At 36.0% G+C, this 22,789-nt stretch overlaps 1 protein-coding gene across 2 annotated transcripts; it reads left to right on the top strand.

Moving 5' to 3' along the window:
- The first annotated feature begins 1,049 nt into the window (after positions 1–1,049).
- On the top strand, positions 1,050–21,275 carry LOC145777054 (mucin-5AC-like). Of its 2 annotated transcripts, XM_082588336.1 has the most exons (8): positions 1,050–1,217; positions 2,119–2,173; positions 11,958–12,242; positions 12,959–13,231; positions 13,948–14,220; positions 14,938–15,210; positions 17,559–17,842; positions 21,039–21,275. In XM_082588336.1, exons 2-7 carry the CDS (start codon positions 2,128–2,130, stop codon positions 17,837–17,839), a joined length of 1,431 nt encoding a protein of 476 aa, XP_082444462.1. In that variant the 5' UTR covers positions 1,050–1,217; positions 2,119–2,127; the 3' UTR covers positions 17,840–17,842; positions 21,039–21,275. The 2 variants fall into 2 exon arrangements, with proteins under 2 accessions (XP_082444462.1, XP_082444467.1); XM_082588341.1 differs by lacking the exon at positions 21,039–21,275 and having other exon boundaries at positions 17,559–20,134.
- Positions 21,276–22,789: the final 1,514 nt, after the last annotated feature.

Below are 22,789 nucleotides of genomic sequence, written 5' to 3'. Positions count from 1 at the left end.
CCTAGTAGTTTCGCATACTTGTAGAGGCTCTTGACACAGGGCCGGATACCGAGATTGGCAGAGTGAAGTTTTCGGATTATTGAAGTGTTGTTGCCGGGGAATTATTCCATTCACTAGGTGCCGCTGAATGGAGAGCAGTCCTTAACGTGCGTTGCTCAAACGCATACCCCGAGATTCGAACCAGCGCCGCGTGATCTTGAGCCCGGCGCGTAGCCACTGAGCTAACGGGGCGGACAAATTGTTAGAAGCAAATTTCAGGTCTCTTTCTGTTGGACTACATCCATTGAGAAATTTCAATAGATATGTAGCCTATAGGTTGCCTAAAATAAGCAAATGCCTTTTCACCACTAATGGCGATAAGTGCTGCTTCTCAATTCTCCCCACACTTCTCAAAATCATGTCAAACGTCCCAAAATTGCTTTTGCATTTGTGATATACAGTTGATGAAACTGTTTTCTATTAAAATATAGAGTTCCACCGTCAGAATTATGACTCAACAAGTCAAAAATGGGTGATTTTAGCAAAAATAGACAAGAAATGTTTCAGCCTTTTGAGCCAAGGTATCCCCCATCATCTGATAGCAATTTTTTAATTTTAATTAATTTCTAATTTCTCATAGTCACAACCGTGGGAATCATCAAATAGCCTATTTAAGTTTGAACAGGTGTAATCTATGGTGCATGCAGTATGTATGCCACTGGTCCTCAAAGGGTTCACGTGTGATGGCTGCAGCAAAAAACAGATTTGATACGGAAAAACGGACCTCATTTTCGGGGAATCCTTATCTTCAAAAACCCTCAAAACTCAAAACCTCAAAACCTTTGTTTAACTAAAATTTAGCCTAATCGCTTAGAAAATTTTGGAAGTATAAATATGGCCCCAACTCCACTCCTAACGTACGGCACTGAAAATACCTGCGTGAGGTAACATTGCTTTTAAAGTTAAGTCATTTTGCAATAAATAACTTATATAGTCTACAGCGCAACTTCATTAATCACTTTAAAATGTCAACATGGATTTACTTTGTCAATTTTTTTGTTCTAGAAATTTTAGGCCTCGAGGGCTTTCGTAGGCTGCGTAAAGATAAAATAAAAATTTAGTTGACAAACTCTACATAGACATTGCAGCTCTCGAGGGCATTCGTACTTTGCAAAATTTCTTGTTGTTTGGATTGTGGAAATCTTTTAAGAAAACGTCTGTACGCAAGTGGACTAAAGGTAATTTTCCTGCTCTAACTTCTTTTATAATGAGATTTACTTTTTTGTGTACAATGTCCCACAACACAGAATAGGCTACCAGGCGAAACATTAGCTGTCTAGACTGTTTTTTAAACTAGATTGAACGAAACAAAAAGTTTCAAGAACATGCTTGGTTGGTTAGTTTAAGTTTGTATCCTCGGACTGAAAAGATCTCTGAAAGATAATTCTTGGCAGTTTTTTATACTTGTAGAAGCTTTGAATCAATGACGCAGGCCCGGTTAACGAAGAGTGAGTTTTTGATTGAAGACATGTTGAGTATTCCATCCATTAGGTGCGCTGAATAGAGAGCGTTTTAAAAATGTGTTGATCAAGCGCACATGCCAAAGGTTCGGAAGAATGGGATTTCCAACTAGGCTACGTTAACTGCCAAGTCAACTATCGAGAAAAGCATTACCAGCTGTTTTTCAAATTTTAAGCAGAAATACTCTTTTAAAGTGATCGTCTTCTGAATCACGTCTATTCAAAAGTAACCTAAAATTTGAGGTTAAACAAACTCAGTCAGAAAAAGGGCAATTAGCTCATTGCAATGATATTTGTCAACTTTTTTAATCTAAAAAAAGCTACAGGTTTGATAAATATTTGATTAAGCATTTGAAAATAAAAAAATTGGAAAATGAAAAGTACACCTAAAGGAAGATTAAGTGTCATGAGTCACGTGATAAATCTTGTATCTTCTTTCTGGTTATAAATTTTGTTTGTAAATTAAATTTGTAAACATTCTTATGCGTTAGATTTAAAGTATCGCTTATTATGACAACATTGAAAAAGTTATGGAAATCTTTTTAATTCATTACAGAGCTGGACAAGCATTACAAAAATTTTACTATTGCTTATCAATTTTTATTGTTTTATGTTATAGAATCTCGGTATGAAACATTTGGCTATAGTCTTGCTGTTGTGCTGCATGGCTTACGGTAAGTATTTGTTACTTTATAAACAAACTAAGTTCGTAATCACAAATTATTCATGGACAAAGCAGAGGGGGGTTTTAGAGTACAAACCCATCTCCAGCAAAACTAAAATACGATTGGGTTTAACTAACTTCTGTTTTAAAGGTGCACTGCAGCAAAAAATGTTATGGAATAAAGCGTTTTTTAACAATAAAACTTTTTAAAATTTTGTCATAATCTAATAAAACCTAAATAAAAGACTTTTGATTCAAATGGTTCTAATTGGTCAATTACTCCCAAATAATCCTCAGCTGAAGTAGCAAGCATTTATGAATCTTACATGAAAAGAAACTCTTGTAATACATTTCAGAAACTTTACAAAAACTATCTAAATGCATAATATTAGCGATGATTATATTATATTGTAATTTGCTGCTGTGGACATATGCTCTTTGAGCACTTTATCGTTGACTATCGGCACCTAATATTACAACTTTGTATTTTGACACATTATAAATGCAAATTTGTTTATGTTTTGACTTTTGTTGCTAGTGTAGATACTTTTTTAGTATAAGGTGTATTTGTCGTATCCAGGCTTACACCTGGTGGTTGAAGATTTAGACTAAGTGGACGGGAAGACAAGGAAGCCAATCTTCGTGTCCACCTTCAGGCCTGCCTTTAAGTGTTCTGCCAAAGACACAGCAGCATGCTCTTGAGCGGTGTCGAACCGGCGCCCTTTCGATTGCCGTTCCAGCGCTCTCACCACTCGACTATGCAACCGAAGGTGTATTGAATGTTTTTCATTGACTTGACTATGGGTGGCTACTTCACTCGAAGACCGTCATGGTCATTTCGCAGCTTCCCCTTGGAGTATTTGTAATCTGTAAGTCGCTGCAGCAGATAGAGTGTTACATGCACAATTGCACATGATACTGATATAATAAGTTATAAGTAAATCAAGTAAACCTCTCACCATCGGTATCCTGGCGTTGCAGTTGGAGCGCTAGAGTTAAGAAGGTAGTTGTTTTGATGGTGTTGGTTCGATTCCCACCCCTGCCATTATTCTGTTTTCTCTTTTAATTATCGAACAACTTTAAAGCAAAAATCAACTCTGGCTGAGTACTGGAAGGGTCACCATGCTGCATTCAGCTGGTTCACAGGGACAATTGTCCTTTGTTTAAAGTGTCTACAGGTCAAAACACTCCATCTCCTGCTGCCACCTACAGATTACAAATGCGCTTCTCGTTGTTGTTTACTTGAAGCGTTTTCTTACCTGGTTTGACCAACTGACCTGGTGGCTAACATAAAACATGTATCGCACCAGTTGGCAAGATATTCAAGAATTTTACATCGTTTACGTGACTAGGCTAGGCTATGTATCGCAGAATACAGTATGTATGCTTTATTATAGCTTAGTGCACAGTCGTATAGGCTACAATATGCAATTATTAGCAGGGGAACAGCCACTAAAACTTTACTTGATGAGGTTGACGTCAGACTCAACAACGTTGTTGGCACGATAACAAGAAACTCTAAATTTTGCCGTCTCAGTAATTTACAGTATACAAGTCATTACAATTTTTAAAACGGAAAGATATCAAATGGAGGAAAATGTGTGTGTAACATTTATTATCTTGGTTTATCCTCTACATTCCCAAAAAGAGTAGGCTGTGTGTCGTAGCTTATAGCAATTAGATATGGTGTTTACTTTTTAGCACACAATGTCGCTAACTGTTGAATTTCCTAAGTAGCTTAAGATTAAATTTATCAATTATTTTGATGATGTCACTCGTGAACTGGCGATGTCGGCCTAGTTGTATAAAAACTGAAGCTAATATGCATTGCAGATTATGAACCTTTATATGTAGTCTACTAGCCTACATGTAGTTATTTTATTTTAATAACGGTTGTCAATTTAATGTAAGTATACTATTGCTGTTGTTTGATGACAGGCAGCACCTTGACTAGGAAACCGCAAGGTTATTCGGTGCTGCCAGTCCTTTCTGCATTATAACTTATATGTGTTCTGTAGTGTAATTACTTGATTTTTTCTCGCGCTGGCAGGGCAAATAAAACACATCTTCTCTCTCTCTCTCTTACTGTACTCAGTGTACATTTGTTATTTTCCGTTGTTAACTATGATCGTTATGCGTACTTTAAAATTTAATGTTTAGGTGTTATGATATTGCATAACAAAATCAACTAATCAATCAATCATGTTTCGCCTGTCAGGTCTCAATATCAATGTAATTGAAAGTGTAATTAAGCAAACATTTTAGCAAATTCTAATTACAATATTACACAAAATAAACATGATTCAATTACAACTACATGAAAAAATGTAATTATGCAGTATAATTAAATTATAAAAACACACAAATTAAAACATATATAAACACACAGCACAACTTTGGATGAAAAATGTTTGTTTCTAACCAACAAAAATCACACCGTTTAATAAACTAAACCACCCAGTTCATTGTTTCAGATTCAAAGAACACATACTTTCTATTTCAAATTCTAAAAATAATGCAGATTATTTTGAATATTCTTTTAATATCCCTGCGGCATACCTGGCGGCCTTTCAGGGCGCACCAGTGCGCGTGGCGCAGCGGTTAAGAAGCGCTGCCTTAAGCTATTACATTGAAACAATGACCAAGCATTGACGAAAAAGATTATCATTAATTGCTCTGTCAGCAGTTTTCAAGCATCAGTCACATCGTGGCCACCTGGAGAGGCCATGGTCACATACACAGTACACACGTCAGATAGCCTACGTCAGAGGTTCCTCACCACCGGGTCGCGACCCAGCACCGGGTTGCGAGAACGCAGGTCCAAAATGCCTGTCAAGAGTGCGAGTTGTTTGAAAGTATGTCTTTGATTACGATGAAAACAATTTATTGCAGCCATGCACTAAATACGTAGACTACAAATGAATATTACATATTGCCTGTTGTAGATCTATTAAAGCAGCAGTAACGGATCTAAGAAGGATCTAAATCAAGGACTTAACGGATCTAACCACTTGGTCACGTATCTCCCCACAAACTCGAAAAAACACGTATATTTTCTACATTTTCAACATTTTCTCGCAAGCTCAATCCTATTAACCTGCGGGATAACATCGGGTAGCTTACTGATGGTTTCCGCAATGAACTTCAAAAATAGATCCGGTACACTTCTAAGGACCCCTCAAAAACCAAAAAGGTAATGAAACATTCCGAAGAACACATCTTGTTCACTAACTATTTAACAATTCAATGGACCTATTTCAGGTGTGGTAATGTATTTATTATTATATTTAAGTGTAAGGATAGTTTATATTTATAAGTTGAATTGAATTTTACGGCTGTCTAACTGCCTGATGAAATTTCTATCTATCTAATTTATCTAGTTAGGCTATCTGACTCCATGAACTGATTTCCACACAATTGTTATTCGAATTATAATTTTAAGTTATCAGAAGGTGTTCATATAATATTGTAGGTCTCTAACACAATTTGAATTTAAACAGTACAGAATAATGAAATTACATGATAGTGAAACATTATCACGAGTTATTACATTTTAATTAAACAATCAATTTAATGTTTTTCTGAGAGCTGAACTGGTCTAACTGGGCTGGTTTGATGTGAGCTAGTCCGATTTGATAGAGCTCTTTGTCTAATTGAGCTGGTTTGATGTGATAAAGCTCTCGTCAAAGGACGAACAAACCATTTTATTTTGTGTTCCCTTTTTCTTATTTACTTCGGGAGCAGTTTAAATGGAAAATTACAGAAACTTTAGTAAAAGGCAGGAAAACTTATATGTTGAAATAATGAATCGCTACAGAGGGCCTCTGTAGCGATTCATTAAACTTACTTTTTATTTTTTAAAAAAACCTACTTACGTGCGGGGTAACCAATGTGGTAACATTTTATTTAGCGTAACTTATAAAAATGTGGTAATATTATATTTAGGTTATTTAAGTGTAAGGATAGTTTATATTTATAAGTTGAATTGAATTTTACGGCTGTCTAACTGCCTGATGAAATTTCTATCTATCTAATTTATCTAGTTAGGCTATCTGACTCCATGAACTGATTTCCACACAATTGTTATTCGAATTATAATTTTAAGTTATCAGAAGGTGTTCATATAATATTGTAGGTCTCTAACACAATTTGAATTTAAACAGTACAGAATAATGAAATTACATGATAGTGAAACATTATCACGAGTTATTACATTTTAATTAAACAATCAATTTAATGTTTTTCTGAGAGCTGAACTGGTCTAACTGGGCTGGTTTGATGTGAGCTAGTCCGATTTGATAGAGCTCTTTGTCTAATTGAGCTGGTTTGATGTGATAAAGCTCTCGTCAAAGGACGAACAAACCATTTTATTTTGTGTTCCCTTTTTCTTATTTACTTCGGGAGCAGTTTAAATGGAAAATTACAGAAACTTTAGTAAAAGGCAGGAAAACTTATATGTTGAAATAATGAATCGCTACAGAGGGCCTCTGTAGCGATTCATTAAACTTACTTTTTATTTTTTAAAAAAACCTACTTACGTGCGGGGTAACCAATGTGGTAACATTTTATTTAGCGTAACTTATAAAAATGTGGTAATATTATATTTAGGTTATTTAAGTGTAAGGATAGTTTATATTTATAAGTTGAATTGAATTTTACGGCTGTCTAACTGCCTGATGAAATTTCTATCTATCTAATTTATCTAGTTAGGCTATCTGACTCCATGAACTGATTTCCACACAATTGTTATGCGAATTATAATTTTAAGTTATCAGAAGGTGTTCATATAATATTGTAGGTCTCTAACACAATTTGAATTTAAACAGTACAGAATAATGAAATTACATGATAGTGAAACATTATCACGAGTTATTACATTTTAATTAAACAATCAATTTAATGTTTTTCTGAGAGCTGAACTGGTCTAACTGGGCTGGTTTGATGTGAGCTAGTCCGATTTGATAGAGCTCTTTGTCTAATTGAGCTGGTTTGATGTGATAAAGCTCTCGTCAAAGGACGAACAAACCATTTTATTTTGTGTTCCCTTTTTCTTATTTACTTCGGGAGCAGTTTAAATGGAAAATTACAGAAACTTTAGTAAAAGGCAGGAAAACTTATATGTTGAAATAATGAATCGCTACACAGGTATTTGAAATCTGCCTTTTATAGGATTACACTATGTAACACAAAATTTGTCCTTGGGTCAAAACTATTATTTTCTGATTTAATATGGCCTAAATCAACACAAATGAGCATTCATCAAGTTCAAACTTCGGTTTTGACTGAATGAGATTCATTTATTGGATTTTCTGGCTAATTGTGCCTTTTTAATGCAATGGCTCCCACTATATCTTTTTAAATCAATATAAAAAAGTTAAATCTAAGATTACTTATTGTTGTCTGTGTTGTCATTCTAAAATAATGACGATGAACGTTGTTTCAGAGATTTTTTAAATACATAAACAAGACAAAAACATGTATAGTACGCGATTTTAATTTAGGCTACAAACACGATAGAAGACCTAAAGGCCTGAATACCCTGCTACAGGCCTTTGGTCAAAATTATTACTGAACAAACTTATACGTCATCACGTAAAGCACTTACAACTTATAACATAATTACAAAGAAATGTTTTTTTTTTAGATTGGCGATGATATATCAGTTTTCTTTCACGTAAACGGTTCATATGTAGGCCTAGTCCTCCATCATACTTTCATTGTAGGCCAACTGGCCTTTATATAGCGTTCCTCAAAAACCTGATATCTTGAGCAAATCTTTCACCTTGTTTCTCTGAGGAGTCGCCCTTTTTATCTTTGAATTGATCAAGGTGAGCATGTAGTGCGTGTAGTTTCAGTGACATCCTGCATCCCATTTTCTAACACGCATCTCTGAGTTGATCAAAAAGCACCCTGTAATTCTCTGTCTTGTGATTGCCCAAAAATCTGTTAACTACAGACATGAAACAGGTCCAAGCTGTCTGTTAAACTTCAGACACCAGAGGTTGTTGTTTTACATTATAAGATCCAATCTCATAGCTGGTTCTTGGAGGCCAATTCAACTTCTTGTAGTGAAAAGCTGTGTTTCTGCTATCCCAGAGACAAAGACAGCATTGAAACTTGATAGAGATAGAACCACCCTGAAGCGCCATTATGAAGGCCACTATCTTGAAATCATCAACAACCTCCCAATTGTAGAGGTCCTACTTCAATGCACTCATCACGATTTTGATGTTTTAATATTCTTCCTTGATATAAACTGAGCAAGCCGGAAGAATGGAGGGACACTTGTCTGCGTTACTCAACAATACAGCTGTGAGACTTCTAGATGAGCTGTCGGTGAAGAGCTTCCACTCAAGGATTGCAGGAAAAGCCAATTTAGCCTGAAAAAGTTTTTCAATATCATGGCAGTAGCATAAACTGTCTTTAAATGTGTAGAACACTGAAAAACTTCTTTGTGAAATAAGTTGAACACTGTCATCCAATTAAGTCCCATTGCTCTATTGTAGAAATGAGTAACTCAGCAGTGGACTTATAAAGATAATACTTGTTTTGGATTTGTAGGTCAATGACAATTTTCCGACACTATCGTTTATATCTTTTTAATGGCGGTAGTAAGGGCCCTTTTCACCAGTAACTCGGAGTTGAAGACAAGACAAACACACTGTGTAGGGTTGCATCTCGCAAAGCAGTAAATGTTAATAAATTGCTCAAGAAAAGTATGCGACTGCAAAAATGCTCAGCCTTTTTTGTTTCATCACAAAAGCAAAACCTTGCAAGGCTTTGTGTGCAAACATAATCCAAGTGTTACTTAATTATACCCAATTACCCATTATTAGGTAACTATTGCTGGAAGCAGCTGACAGTAAATTTTCAACGTTATGTATACACTATACTGTATGCCTATTTTCATGAGAAATGAGAAAAAATTCAAACTAATCTGAGGAACACAAACCTGAAGTTATTGTGGTACAATAAAGATTTTTTGTATTTTTTAGGCAAAAGCAAACAGAAAATAGCAATTATTTCCCAAGGACAAAAATTTTTTCTATTTTTGTTACATAGTGTTATGGGCCTATACGAAAAGTGGGGTCATTTAAGATGGACTTTAGAAATTTTACTAGCCCAAACAATGCTATACAAACCTTCAACCAATGAATTATTGAAATCCTTCTGTAGTCGTGAAATGAAAATATTAAAAGTAGCCTAACTTTAATTTCAAATCAATACTTGTCACTCAAACTTTTAAAGAAATCTAATCTTAATTTGATGATATTGGTCAAACCCAAAGCGTGTGTCTTTTGTGTCTTTGTCTTTATTTTTTGAATCATACTTAAAGAGCGTTTAAAATGATATAAAAAATTAGAGCAGCATTATAGGTTAGATATAAAACTTCGTTTTTTTTTCATCGCCGGTCCGCCAGGTTAATTTCATTTTAAAATCGGTCCGCGGGAGAAACAAGGTTGGGGACTGTTGATCTACACCAGGGGTCACTAACCTTTTTTGCACGTGGGCCACTTTGGCACTTAGGAGAGCTGTGGCGGGCCGCACTAATAAAATTTTAGGTACTGTAGGTTGATTCTTATGCAAGAAAAGAACACATTTCGTACCCAGTAGGCTATCCAGGGTTACATTTTGTTAATATTTATCTTAGAATACCGCAGCAACAAAATTAATCAAACAACGCTACTGCCAGGCCAAGCTCCTTTGACAACACATTTGACTTCTTTAACAATGCCTAATAAACAAGGCCACTTGTTTTGTGCACTTATAGCGAGGCGAGAGGTTTCATCAGAATATTCATCGCCAAGCAAGAGTATGTTGTTGTTACTTCGCTTCACAAAAGATATCTTGCAAGTTGCAATTAACATTTTCAGTAAACAAGGAAATGTTTGACACATCGCAATACAGGCAACAATAGTGATCTGCAAACATATCAGCGAAAAATAGGCTTCAATAACAAGGAGAAAAAAACCAGGCACCATGAAACAAACGCTTGTGGAAATCACCGAAAAACGTTTCTATCGTAGGCTAACTCATGAATAGGGGTTCCCTCTAAAAAAGCAATGAGTTGGTTTTTCATCATTTTTGTGAGAGTTATAAAACCGTCTTTCTTTGATTATTAGACAACTGTCACTTGTGGTGCTTATCAGCATAGCAAGAATTGTTGATTAACAACATTTTGCAGTACTAAGCTAAATATTTTCATAATACAACCAGAAAAAGTCTTTAACCCTTTGAAGGTTGCGAGGTGGCTGTCCTTTTTGCATCAACAGTTGTATCTCTGAAACCACTGAGGCTGCGACTACGAGATTTCTTGACTTTTCCTAACTTTTATTCACCTCTATTGAGCTGAAACTTTGAGCGAATAAAGGTTATAAATTGAGAGATATAAGGCATTTCTCAGCACATCCTCTGAAATATTTCATATTCTATTTAAATCAAATATAGTTATTACTAAATAAAAAATCAACCAGGTTTGGTAACAGTTACCAAACCTGGTTGATTTTTTATTGATTATTATATGTTTGGTTGAATCCTTTTACATGGATCCTACAATTATTTATGATTAGCAATTCCCAAAACACCGAGAAGCCAGAACTGAGGTTAAGAGTCTGCAGAAACCTTTTACTACTATAGTTATTACTATCTGAATCCTTAACAGCCTGTTTCACCTTTAACGGATCATCAGAAGGGTCTTATTCAAATAGAATATTGCTATTCAAATAGAATAAGTCCCTTCTGATGATCCGTTAAAGATGAGACAGGCTGTTAAGGATTCAGATAGTAATAACTATATTTGATTTAATTCGCTCTGCTTTGCTTTTTTGCTTAGCACTGAGCACTTTTTGTAGTATTAATAGTTTTTATTGTTTTCATATTCTATTTATATGTTATTTTGCATTATTATATGTTATTTTGCATTATTATATTATTTTGCATGAAAAATATAGATTCAAATTGAGTTTATGTAAAAAAATTGTAATCACAACATTGCAATGCATGTTCTTCATTACTCTACCAAAAAGTAATGTGTAAACTCACGCAATCGCAAAATAATCCAAAAGTCATAAGTCACCTCAACATTTCTATGTATATGAGCAGTTCTAAAATTCACATAGTTTTAATTTTGGGATATGCTCAGCGTGAATAATTTTACAAAGTGAATCCCAAACTTTGAAACCGTGCCTTAAAAAATAACGGAGATACATTCCTAAAGCATAAGAAGAATCGACAGCCCCCCCCCCCCCCGCGAAACTGAGAAAGACACCAGCAGGAGCCCAACCTTGTCTTCTAAGGGTTAAATTTATATATAATATTTTGCCAATTTATTATAAATTGAGTTGGCACACCGACCTATTTTGCCAACAAGAACTTGCACAAAGAGAACACTGCTCGTGAAACACAATAAACGTGAAACGCACACTAGTGTTTACATGACGTTTACAAACTTAAAATACGCAACCCTATGCTCACAGACGATTTCAAAAACAGACGTTTTAATCAACCACTGGGACAGTGTGGTTGGACATCGCATTGGAATAACTTTAAGCGACCCCCATCTAGAACAAGGTACAATCTGATTGGTCGGTAGGTAGAATTGTATGCAAAGCGAAAATATGCTTTCCGGAAAGTATTTTTTACTTTCTTGCTCTTTAACTCCTTAAGAAAAGTATTTTTGGTTATACTTGTGCGCTGATACATTCCGCGGGCCGCACATAACAGCGTGACGGGCGGCCAGTTGGTGACCCTGGTCTACACCACTGAACTTTTAATAAAACATTTGTATTGTTTAGAATCTCACAGCATTCCGTTTTGTCGAGGAACTTGGACTCGTTTTTATGACCGTGACAATCCCAGCGGAAATGGAGATTATGAAAATCTTTCAAATCTCCGAAGGGAAAATCCAGGCCAGATATGTCAAAATCCTACAGCAGTCGATGCCAAAATCGTTGGAACCAAGATACGTCATTCTGGACAAGTTGTCACCAAAAATTTGATATCGGGATTTTTTTGTGAAAACAAAAAGCAGAAGCATGGAGGTTGTCGAGATTACGAAGTTCGATATTGTTGCCCAACAGGTAGCGACGATAGCAATTAACTGATCTCTAGAATCATTTTTATGATATAAAAATCTATTTTAACTTTGTTTTGTTTAAATTTTTCTAGTCGAGTTTTAATAGCATTTAAATAAAGACAAACCAACTAGTTTTTGCAAAAGTTTATTCTAGCCCATTTACCAATAACGTTATCTCCGCCAATTAGTTTGCTGCCAATACTTTGTTTTAAGGCAGGCCTGCAGAAAAAAACAGTTTTCTCCCAGTGTTGCCTACCTAAGGCTATATCAGTAAATGATGCAGCGATTTGAATAAAAGTGTTGAAGAAAAAGAAAAGGCATTTCACACAATTGTAAAAAGGGCTTTATTTGTATTTTGTCATCAGCAGTCTGATAAAACCTCACTTCATTTAAAAATCATTAATTTGTGCATTTGTAATGAAAGGTTTGAAGTCACATTTGCAACAAATATCTATCAAACTACATCGTTCCAGTTCAAAGAAGCATTTTTGTTAATGACAATGGGACCTTTCTACAGTCAATCAGCTAACGTTTTGATGGCTTGGTTACGTAATCAAGCGTATATCATCTTTAGCCGATTTGTTTCTCTGAATTCTTGTCCTAAGCCAGACTCCGACTAGTGAATGAATTTTCAAAACTTTAACAAAACCTTCTCCACGCCATATTGAGGTAGCCCATACTGCACCACAAATCAATTCTTCAAACATTTGTATTGTTTAGTTCCGAGTTGCCATGGAAGTTGGACTCGTTTTTATGATCGTGACAATCCTAGCGGAAATGGAGATTATGAAAATCTTTCAAATCTCCGAAGGGAAAATCCAGGCCAGATTTGTCAAAATCCTACAGCAGTTGATGCCAAAATCGTTGGAACCAACATACGTCATTCGGGACAAGTTGTCACCAAAAATTTGGTATCGGGATTTTTTTGTGAAAACAAAAAGCAGAAACATGGAGGTTGTCGAGATTACGAAGTTCGATATTGTTGCCCAACAGGTAGCGACGATAGCAATTAACTGATCTCTAGAATCATTTTTATGATATAAAAATCTATTTTAACTTTGTTTTGTTTAAATTTTTCTAGTCGAGTTTTAATAGCATTTAAATAAAGACAAACCAACTAGTTTTTGCAAAAGTTTATTCTAGCCCATTTACCAATAACGTTATCTCCGCCAATTAGTTTGCTGCCAATACTTTGTTTTAAGGCAGGCCTGCAGAAAAAAACAGTTTTCTCCCAGTGTTGCCTACCTAAGGCTATATCAGTAAATGATGCAGCGATTTGAATAAAAGTGTTGAAGAAGAAGAAAAGGCATTTCACACAATTGTAAAAAGGGCTTTATTTGTATTTTGTCATCAGCAGTCTGATAAAACCTCACTTCATTTAAAAATCATTAATTTGTGCATTTTTAATGAAAGGTTTGAAGTCACATTTGCAACAAATATCTATCAAACTACATCGTTCCAGTTCAATGAAGCATTTTTGTTAATGACAATGGGACCTTTCTACAGTCAATCAGCTAACGTTTTGATGGCTTGGTTACGTAATCAAGCGTATATCATCTTTAGCCGATTTGTTTCTCTGAATTCTTGTCCTAAGCCAGACTCCGACTTGTGAATGAATTTTCAAAACTTTAACAAAACCTTCTCCACGCCATATTGAGGTAGCCCATACTGCACCACAAATCAATTCTTCAAACATTTGTATTGTTTAGTTCCGAGTTGCCATGGAAGTTGGACTCGTTTTTATGATCGTGACAATCCTAGCGGAAATGGAGATTATGAAAATCTTTCAAATCTCCGAAGGGAAAATCCAGGCCAGATATGTCAAAATCCTACAGCAGTTGATGCCAAAATCGTTGGAACCAACATACGTCATTCGGGACAAGTTGTCACCAAAAATTTGGTATCGGGATTTTTTTGTGAAAACAAAAAGCAGAAGCATGGAGGTTGTCGAGATTACGAAGTTCGATATTGTTGCCCAACAGGTAGCGACGATAGCAATTAACTGATCTCTAGAATCATTTTTATGATATAAAAATCTATTTTAACTTTGTTTTGTTTAAATTTTTCTAGTCGAGTTTTAATAGCATTTAAATAAAGACAAACCAACTAGTTTTTGCAAAAGTTTATTCTAGCCCATTTACCAATAACGTTATCTTCGCCAATTAGTTTGCTGCCAATACTTTGTTTTAAGGCAGGCCTGCAGAAAAAAAACAGTTTTCTCCCAGTGTTGCCTACCTAAGGCTATATCAGTAAATGATGCAGCGATTTGAATAAAAGTGTTGAAGAAAAAGAAAAGGCATTTCACACAATTGTAAAAAGGGCTTTATTTGTATTTTGTCATCAGCAGTCTGATAAAACCTCACTTCATTTAAAAATCATTAATTTGTGCATTTTTAATGAAAGGTTTGAAGTCACATTTGCAACAAATATCTATCAAACTACATCGTTCCAGTTCAAAGAAGCATTTTTGTTAATGACAATGGGACCTTTCTACAGTCAATCAGCTAACGTTTTGATGGCTTGGTTACGTAATCAAGCGTATATCATCTTTAGCCGATTTGTTTCTCTGAATTCTTGTTCTAAGCCAGACTCCGACTAGTGGATGAATTTTCAAAACTTTAACAAAACCTTCTCCACGCCATATTGAGGTAGCCAATACTGCACCACAAATCAATTCTTCAAACATTTGTATTGTTTAGTTCCGTGTTGCCATGGAAGTTGGACTCGTTTTTATGATCGTGACAATCCTAGCGGAAATGGAGATTATGAAAATCTTTCAAATCTCCGAAGGGAAAATCCAGGCCAGATATGTCAAAATCCTACAGCAGTTGATGCCAAAATCGTTGGAACCAACATACGTCATTCGGGACAAGTTGTCACCAAAAATTTGGTATCGGGATTTTTTTGTGAAAACAAAAAGCAGAAACATGGAGGTTGTCGAGATTACGAAGTTCGATATTGTTGCCCAACAGGTAGCGACGATAGCAATTAACTGATCACCGGAACCATTTTTATTCTGAAATAAAAGTATATATTTTAACTTTGTTTTGTTTAAGTTTGACTATTCATAGCTTTGGCAGTAAATTAATGGGATCGGATGATAAAATTCAAACACTACAACAAGCTGACATAGCCTACATATTGAAGTGCTTTGAACAAAACTTCTGCTAGATATGTTTGAACGAAATATACGTTTTTCAATTTTTGACATAGTGGTTGTCACAAGCTTGTCCGTTTAAACTAGTTTGAAATTTAATGTTGCACAAACTTGATTTAGGCCTACAGTAATTTTGTACTGATGTCATCTTGCAATGGGATTGTTAACTTACTAATAAAACTTAAATTAAAAATAACTTAGGCTAGAGCAGTGGTTTTTAAACTGGAGTCCGCACTCCGCGGCAGTGGCGTAGGAGCATGCTGCCGCCCCTGGCTTTCGTTGAAAATGCCACCCTAAGTAGACTGCAGCAATTTTGAAATAGTTTCATGTTCAAGCAATCTTTTCAATAGAAATAATTACAAATACTGTGCCGCGTCTCAGAAGGTCTATATTGCTTGAGAGAGAAGCCTCACTGTCTCAGCGTTAAGGCCAAAAATAAAAGACAAAAAATGGAAAACAAATGTAGCCTATTAGGCAAATAAAAGATCAATAGCCGCCTCAAAATTGAACTTTTCGAGCTTTCGTCGAAGCAAAATCAGCGATAATATCTTCAAAATCAAGTTTTTGAACGTAGTATCTTTCTTTAGAAAGAATCGATAGAACTGATAGCCGATCATCATTCATGGTAGAACGTAAATACGACTTTATCGTTTTGAGCTTTGAGAAACTCCTCTCACAGCTCGCAATTGAAACACCAATGGTAAGATAAAGTTTCAGACACAAGCATAAATATGGTGTTGAATCAAGTAGGTGTGATTTAGCTAACCACTGTAAAACATCAAACGCTGTTGCATTACGATCAAACGTGGTTTCACTGCTTCGCACCAGCCTCTTAAATCTGTCAATTTCCACACCTAACTCCAAAAAGTCTACCTCGTCGTCATAAGTGCTTTTAAAAGCGTTGGTGAATCCATTGTGACAAGAAGCAACTCGAGCTTTTTAGCTGTTGTTCTATCCTTAAAATTTTTAAGGTGTGCTAGCTGCCTCTATGTAAATCATTTTCTTGTTTTACTTTTTATTTATTTTTGGATTACTTCATTTCTCGTGCTGTGTGCACTGTGCAGCCTCATTTTGTCTCCCCCTTGCAGCCTGCCGCCCCTGGCGCAGAGCCAGAACCATCAAGTGGCTGCTACGCCACTGCTCCGCGGTCCTTCAGGAGTCCGCGAAGCAATATTTTGAGACCACGAAGCACCTTCAAAAACGCTATCGGTTTTTCTAAAACAAACTTTGCAACATCCAAGCTGACAAACTCTATCTTTTCTTCCTCTTGCACCAGACAGGGCTTTTTTCGTTCGAGTGGTAGACAACCGTTTTTGCTGTTGTGAAATAACGGCTGGAATCTGCTTTTCCATTCTTGGAAACAAGCCGTGCAACGTTTCTATTCTTAGAGATGAAATTTGCTGTTAGAGATGAAATTTGCTTCTCAACCTACAAGATCTTCAAAAGAACTGTTGCTTCATCAACCCCCGTTTGAAACTAATGTTAGAAATTTGCCTTTGGAAAACAATTAATTCAAGAACAGTTTACGGATTGGGGTGTAAAGCGTATTTTCCGTAAGATGTGTTGCAGTTACTTCTGGATTGAAATGGCGCAGTCTTATCCTAATATTACCAAGATGGCACTAAAACTGCTGATTCCATATTCAACAACTTACGAATGTGACAGCTTTTTTAACACTACTCGCTATCAAAAAAAATCCCGAAACAGGTTGGATGTGATGCTTGATATGAAGGTCACGTTGTGCAAAACAGAAGATAACACACCGTAGCCTACAGGCATAGAATAACTGGTAACAGCCAACCAGCAGGTGCCTTAATTTTATGGTAGACCACGAGTCTTTAAAAAATTAAAAGGAGACCACTACACAATTTTTTTGAATAAGTTTAAGAACTACTGCGCTAGAGATATAAAAAAATACATTAGGTCTACTACTTATTTGAAACCAAGACAAAAAAATTGGGAAAACTTAAATTACACACCAGAAATAGCCAAAATAGATTGATGCTGCATTTTTTTCAGGTAGTTAGGCTACTACGTTAAGTTACGACAAGATTATTGTTATCTGCTCTGTTTGCAACTTTCAAGCGTCAGTCACATACACGCATTATACAGCCTGCACCTACGTCACTTCTTGTACGGTAATAAAATATTCTTATTGTTTAGCATCACGAAGCATTCCGTGTTGCCAAGGAACTTGGACTCGTTTTTATGACCGTGACAATCCCAGCGGAAATGGAGATTATGAAAATCTTTCAAATCTCCAAAGGGAAAATCCAGGCCAGATATGTCAAAATCCTACAGCAGTTGATGCCAAAATCGTTGGAACCAACATACGTCTTTCGGACAAGTTGTCACCAAAAATTTGGTATCGGGATTTTTTTGTGAAAACAAAAAACAAAAATATGGAGGTTGTCGAGATTACGAAGTTCGATATTGTTGCCTAACAGGTAGCGACGATAGCAATTAATTAATCAACAGAACAATTTTTTATTTTAAACTAAAAGAATATAAGTTACTTTCATTTTGTTTTGTTTAAGTTTGACTAGTTATAGTTTTGGGAAAGGGGCAATTTGCAATACCACATAGCCTACAGTAGTCTACAGAGGATTGACAGAAAATAAATGAGATTAAATTTCATCATTCCATCGCTCTGCCTACTTTACATAATAAATAGGGGAGGAATGAAAAGTTCCATTATCACAAAGGGGGAATGCATCAAAAAATATTGGAAACTACTAGCATAGTCTACACTGATAAGCTGCGTTCCTTAACTTGCTATACTTCCATCACCATTGAAATCGGTCTATTTTAATGTACTGTATTGTTAATGTGGTTAAGTGAGCAAGTTTTTCATTTCAGATGATTACATTTTTCGCCAAGTTATGAGCTGGGTATGGGATATTGGCTAATGAAATGGAAGACGTTTATTCCATCTTCCATCCTGACATTTGCTTTCATCTCATTTCCACTCTATCATAAATATCTTCTAATTCATCAGAAAATTTTCTTCCATCTTTCATTCAATCTTCCATCTGCAAATTTGGTTGCTAAGTGCTGAAAATGTAACAATTGTTTTTTTCTATGGTTTAGCCTATGTACCGTCTGGTGCTACAAGTTAGAACTACTGTAGTGTAGAACGCCGACATCTGTGGTCTTTTTTTTCGGTGCAACTATAAAACGTGGTGTTCAGCAGAGTTGGATTATTTACGTTTCAGTTCAATTACATTACAAGTACACGATCAAAAATTTTAATAACATATTAATCATTTTGTTTGAAATTTTCAAATTAGCCTACAACTACATTCAAATGTAATTAATTACACGTTTCGATTACAAAGATTAAAAGTTTCAATATTCATGTTCAATAATGATTTTTTTACTGTTTGCTATTATCAAAGGTTGTGGAATCGCATTTGATAAAGATTAGGTTATGAAAATTGTCTGCACACAAGTAGCCTAAGGTGCAAAAAGTTCCTCTAGTGATAGTCACTCTATAATATGTAACTTACCAAGTATAATAACATTAATCTGACACAACTTTTTTTTGAAATTACAATTAGCCTACATTACACAGCAACAAAAAGTCTCAATTTCATGAAAGTGGGATTCGGGTAAGTGGAGTGGATTCGGGTAATTATGTACTCAGTTGCGCCTCTATACGGCTGCATTGACATTGTCTGCTTTGTAAAGCGCTGTGGAGCAACGCATTCTGCGATAGATACAGCGCTATATAAAAACTAACATTATTATTATATTATTATTAAGTGTATAATTAATTACATTTGATTACAATTGTAGTATTTAGTCCAACTCTGGTGGCCAAAGAATGCAGCAAAGGGGAATGCGTTGAAGTGGTTATTTTGGTGTTTTGTCGATTCGTATAAAACATCAAGGGTATTTCACTTAGATAACTGGTTTTTTTTTATGTCTTTCGGTGTATCGTCAACTAGTTTTTGAGGGTTGGCGAAGCGTGGGAGAGCTGCCTTTTGGTGTTTTGTTTTCCCTGTGATTTCTGTCCGTGTGCGTTTGGAGTTTTAGCAGGGCAAGCTGGCTCTCTCTTCGCACCTTGACTTACGATAGATAACCGCATGATTTTTTTTTCGGTCTCTTAACGGTTTAGCTTCCCTGGGATATCTAAACAAGAGGATAAGAAGGCTTTTATTACGTCTGACAATAGAAGGGCTTTTGTTTATCGTAAATAATCTGTGTCTATCGTAAAATGACAATTGGCACCGATAGTAGTTTAATAAATCTTGTTATGATAACTTGCATTGCACTATTAGCATCAGGCCTGGATATTCACAGCATGCTCATGGTTGCTTGTTAATGCAACTACCCATATACTTGCTTTACATCTATCCTACTGCAAAGGCTTTGTTAAAAAAAAAAACAGGTTAGGCTACTGGTAACTTTTCAACTGTCTTTGTAAACAAGTAGCCTATTCTTTAAATATGCTCTACGTAACATTTGCTAACTGTCTTCTGTAGCTTATTGTAGGCTACCAGCTGCACTACAAAACTTTCTACGATTTAAAAAAAACTACATGTTTAAAGCACTACAAACTACCGCCCTGGTAGTGTCATGAGAATAAAGCAATCGCTGCAAGCCTTCATAGCCTATCCCTGTAGCTTCCATAAAAAATAAATGTGTTTGATGTATAAGTTTCGTACAATGTTTAGTGTTTACATGTACACCGGTACATGAAGTTATACTGAAATAAACTTGGTTGATTAATTGCATTATCACAATTTATCGCTTTGGTTTCTACTCGTTGTTCCAAAAACAGGGGTTGTTCATCTTACCCCACTGCACACTTTACGCCAGTCTTTCCTACTGTGATTGTTTTTCAGACTCTTCGATTAATTGCTCGGTTTCACACAAACACAATTATTCAAGAGCGATGTAGTGCATTTAACTGTTTGAGCTGAAGTGAAACTGTGTTACTCACAAAGTGTGAATGTTGTCGACGTCTCGTTCTCGAACAACAGTCCAGGCAACAGTCACTTGTTCAATACGAACACTAAATCGAATTATTTCAGTTTAAGAAATTTAATCAAAAGAAATCTGAGTTTTTTGTATCTTGATATGGTTTTGAAAAGTTTATAATCGAATTGGGATGGAACGATGGACGACTGTCCTCCATCCCACCGTCTAACTAAATCTTCCATTACTTTTAACCCTTGACATTTTCCATCTTTTACTTCAAAATCTGCCTTCTGTTCCATCTTATCCCATTCCCTGGTTATGAAGGAAAATGACCAAATTCCTCTTCCTTAAATCTGATGTTCAACAAACGTGCTTTACACTGTCAAGCCAGTTAATGAATTGTGATTGAGCAAACGACCACAATTTGCAAAACAGGGGAAAATGTCAGAGGGCAAGCGATAAGTTCCTCCCTGGATCTTCAGTAAACCTACTAGTACTAGCCTACTATCAAATTTACATTTAATCTGAAATGTTGGTGAAAGAGCTAAACGTTTTTGGAACATTTTCAAATTAAATTTCGAAAGATGTTTATAGGCTTATGTTTAATACAAATCAAGTTACTGACCAAGAGTTAAAAGAATTAAATTAGTTTAGATGAAAATTGAAACTTTATACGTAGCCTACCGCATTTAATATTTCGATATTTTTATTTTACAGCTTAGCATAGCCTATTGAAGAAGAAGCCAGAAGCTTTGCTGTATATCCATTCTGCACTTGTAATCTTTTTCTCTGGAATAGGCTACTATAACGCCAGAAGCTTATATAGCCTACGCCTACTGGCTACTGTATATCAATTCTGCACTTGTAGGCTCAGTCTTGTTTTCCTAGCGACCTAGCTTACATTCTAGGCTAGCCTACTAGCATTTAAATGTAAATAAACGCAACGAATTATGGGTGAAACGTAGGCTATTACGAATTTAGGACTACAATTTGCTAAGATCGAAATTTTCCCCTTAAGCAAGTTCTTTAACTTTTGTTGAATCTAGCACTCTTCCAAATAAGCCTATAGGCCTAGACACTTTAGCATCTCCGAAATATTGCCACCATCAGACTTCTGTAGTGCATAGGAGAATCAGTACCGGTCTTAGGGTATTTCGGACCCTGTGCAGAATATGCTTTGCAGGCCCCAATGACAATGATCCAATTCAGTAGCGTAGCTAGGTATTTTGAAATGGGAGGGGGAGGGTTTGATGGTCGGTGGGCGAAGCCTGAAGGCGTGTTTGCCAAAGGCAACACTCAGCGGCGGGGGGTCTGGGGGGGCCTCCCCCAGAAAATTTTGAAAAATTGCTTTCAATTTGGTACATTCTGAGAGCATGTTCAACAAAAATTTGGGTATGAATATTACTTTAAAATGGTGCTGTCCGGTGGCATAGCAACATGATAAGATCAAGTTTTCTTTGGTATTTTTAGGAATTATAGCTATGTCTCTATGTTGAGTCTGGATGCAACCTATTTCAGTCAGATAAGTTAAATCTGGTATGTCTGCCGTGAGACTTAATTTGTCCGCCGAGATAGCTGCTCTGACTGGGCATGTTTGTCTGCTGTCAACAAAATCGTATTTCGTCCCCTGAAAAGATCGAGAGCAATTTTGAAATGTTTGCGGCAACTCCGATCAGCGACTTCGGCTCTGTTGTTTTTTTCTCGATGTTTTCTGGGTACAAAATGTTCAGGGGACTCTATGTTTTCTTGTTGATAATTCTTTTGTTGAATTCACTTGTTGAATTTTTCCATTGGAAATGACAAAATTACTGCATTATCTGAGTAAATTGCAGGCCCTGTGCGATTGCACGGTTTGCATACCCCAAAGACCGGCACTGGTAGAGTAGAGACTAGAGAGGGTCTAAGGAGTAGGCCTAGGCTTACTTTTTGACTCGGGTCTGGAAGAGTTTTGGGGCCGAAAACTTTCCGAGAGACCCGGAAACTAGGCTATAAGAACCAATCGCGTATTATTTGAATGTAATGTGTTTTTTCTTAGAAATGACTTGATTTGAGGCCCTAGGATCTCATTGAAGTAGACCGGGCACATATTATCCTCTCAACGAACTGGCAGTGCATGCTAGACTTTTAAAGTTGATTTGTGATAGACAACTAACTATATCCTACTTTCGTAATTAGTATTTCTAAAGGTAAGCAGTAGCGCGCTTTTTTCATATCGATAGTGGAAGCGGCATTTCATTGTAGTCCATGATTGTAGTAACTTAGCGGCTGCCGTAGTGACACTACTTTTTTCCAATGTACCGGCAGCGGATAAAGGTTACATTTACTTGACTCGTACTACCCGGCCTTCCAATTCAACGTAAAAGATGAATTGTTTTGAGAATTTTTTTATGGAAACAATGACGTGTTTCCATCAAAACTTCATTTTCCATACCGAGGTTGAAACAGTAGCGCAAGCAAAATGATACCTC

This window comes from Aplidium turbinatum, chromosome 1, assembly GCF_918807975.1.
Source record: "Aplidium turbinatum chromosome 1, kaAplTurb1.1, whole genome shotgun sequence".
Lineage (NCBI taxonomy): Eukaryota > Metazoa > Chordata > Ascidiacea > Aplousobranchia > Polyclinidae > Aplidium > Aplidium turbinatum.
This window is presented reverse-complemented; position numbering and strand designations above follow the sequence as displayed.

What these genes read in the sequence shown, in the direction of transcription:
- LOC145777054 (XM_082588336.1), top strand. Translation starts at nt 2,128, where the DNA reads ATGAAACATTTGGCTATAGTCTTGCTGTTGTGCTGCATGGCTTACG. An exon ending in TCGATATTGTTGCCCAACAG is followed by an intron (nt 13,232 to 13,947) that starts GTAGCGACGATA and finishes TGTATTGTTTAG; the next exon opens with TTCCGAGTTGCCATGGAAGT. An exon ending in TCGATATTGTTGCCCAACAG is followed by an intron (nt 15,211 to 17,558) that starts GTAGCGACGATA and finishes CTTATTGTTTAG; the next exon opens with CATCACGAAGCATTCCGTGT.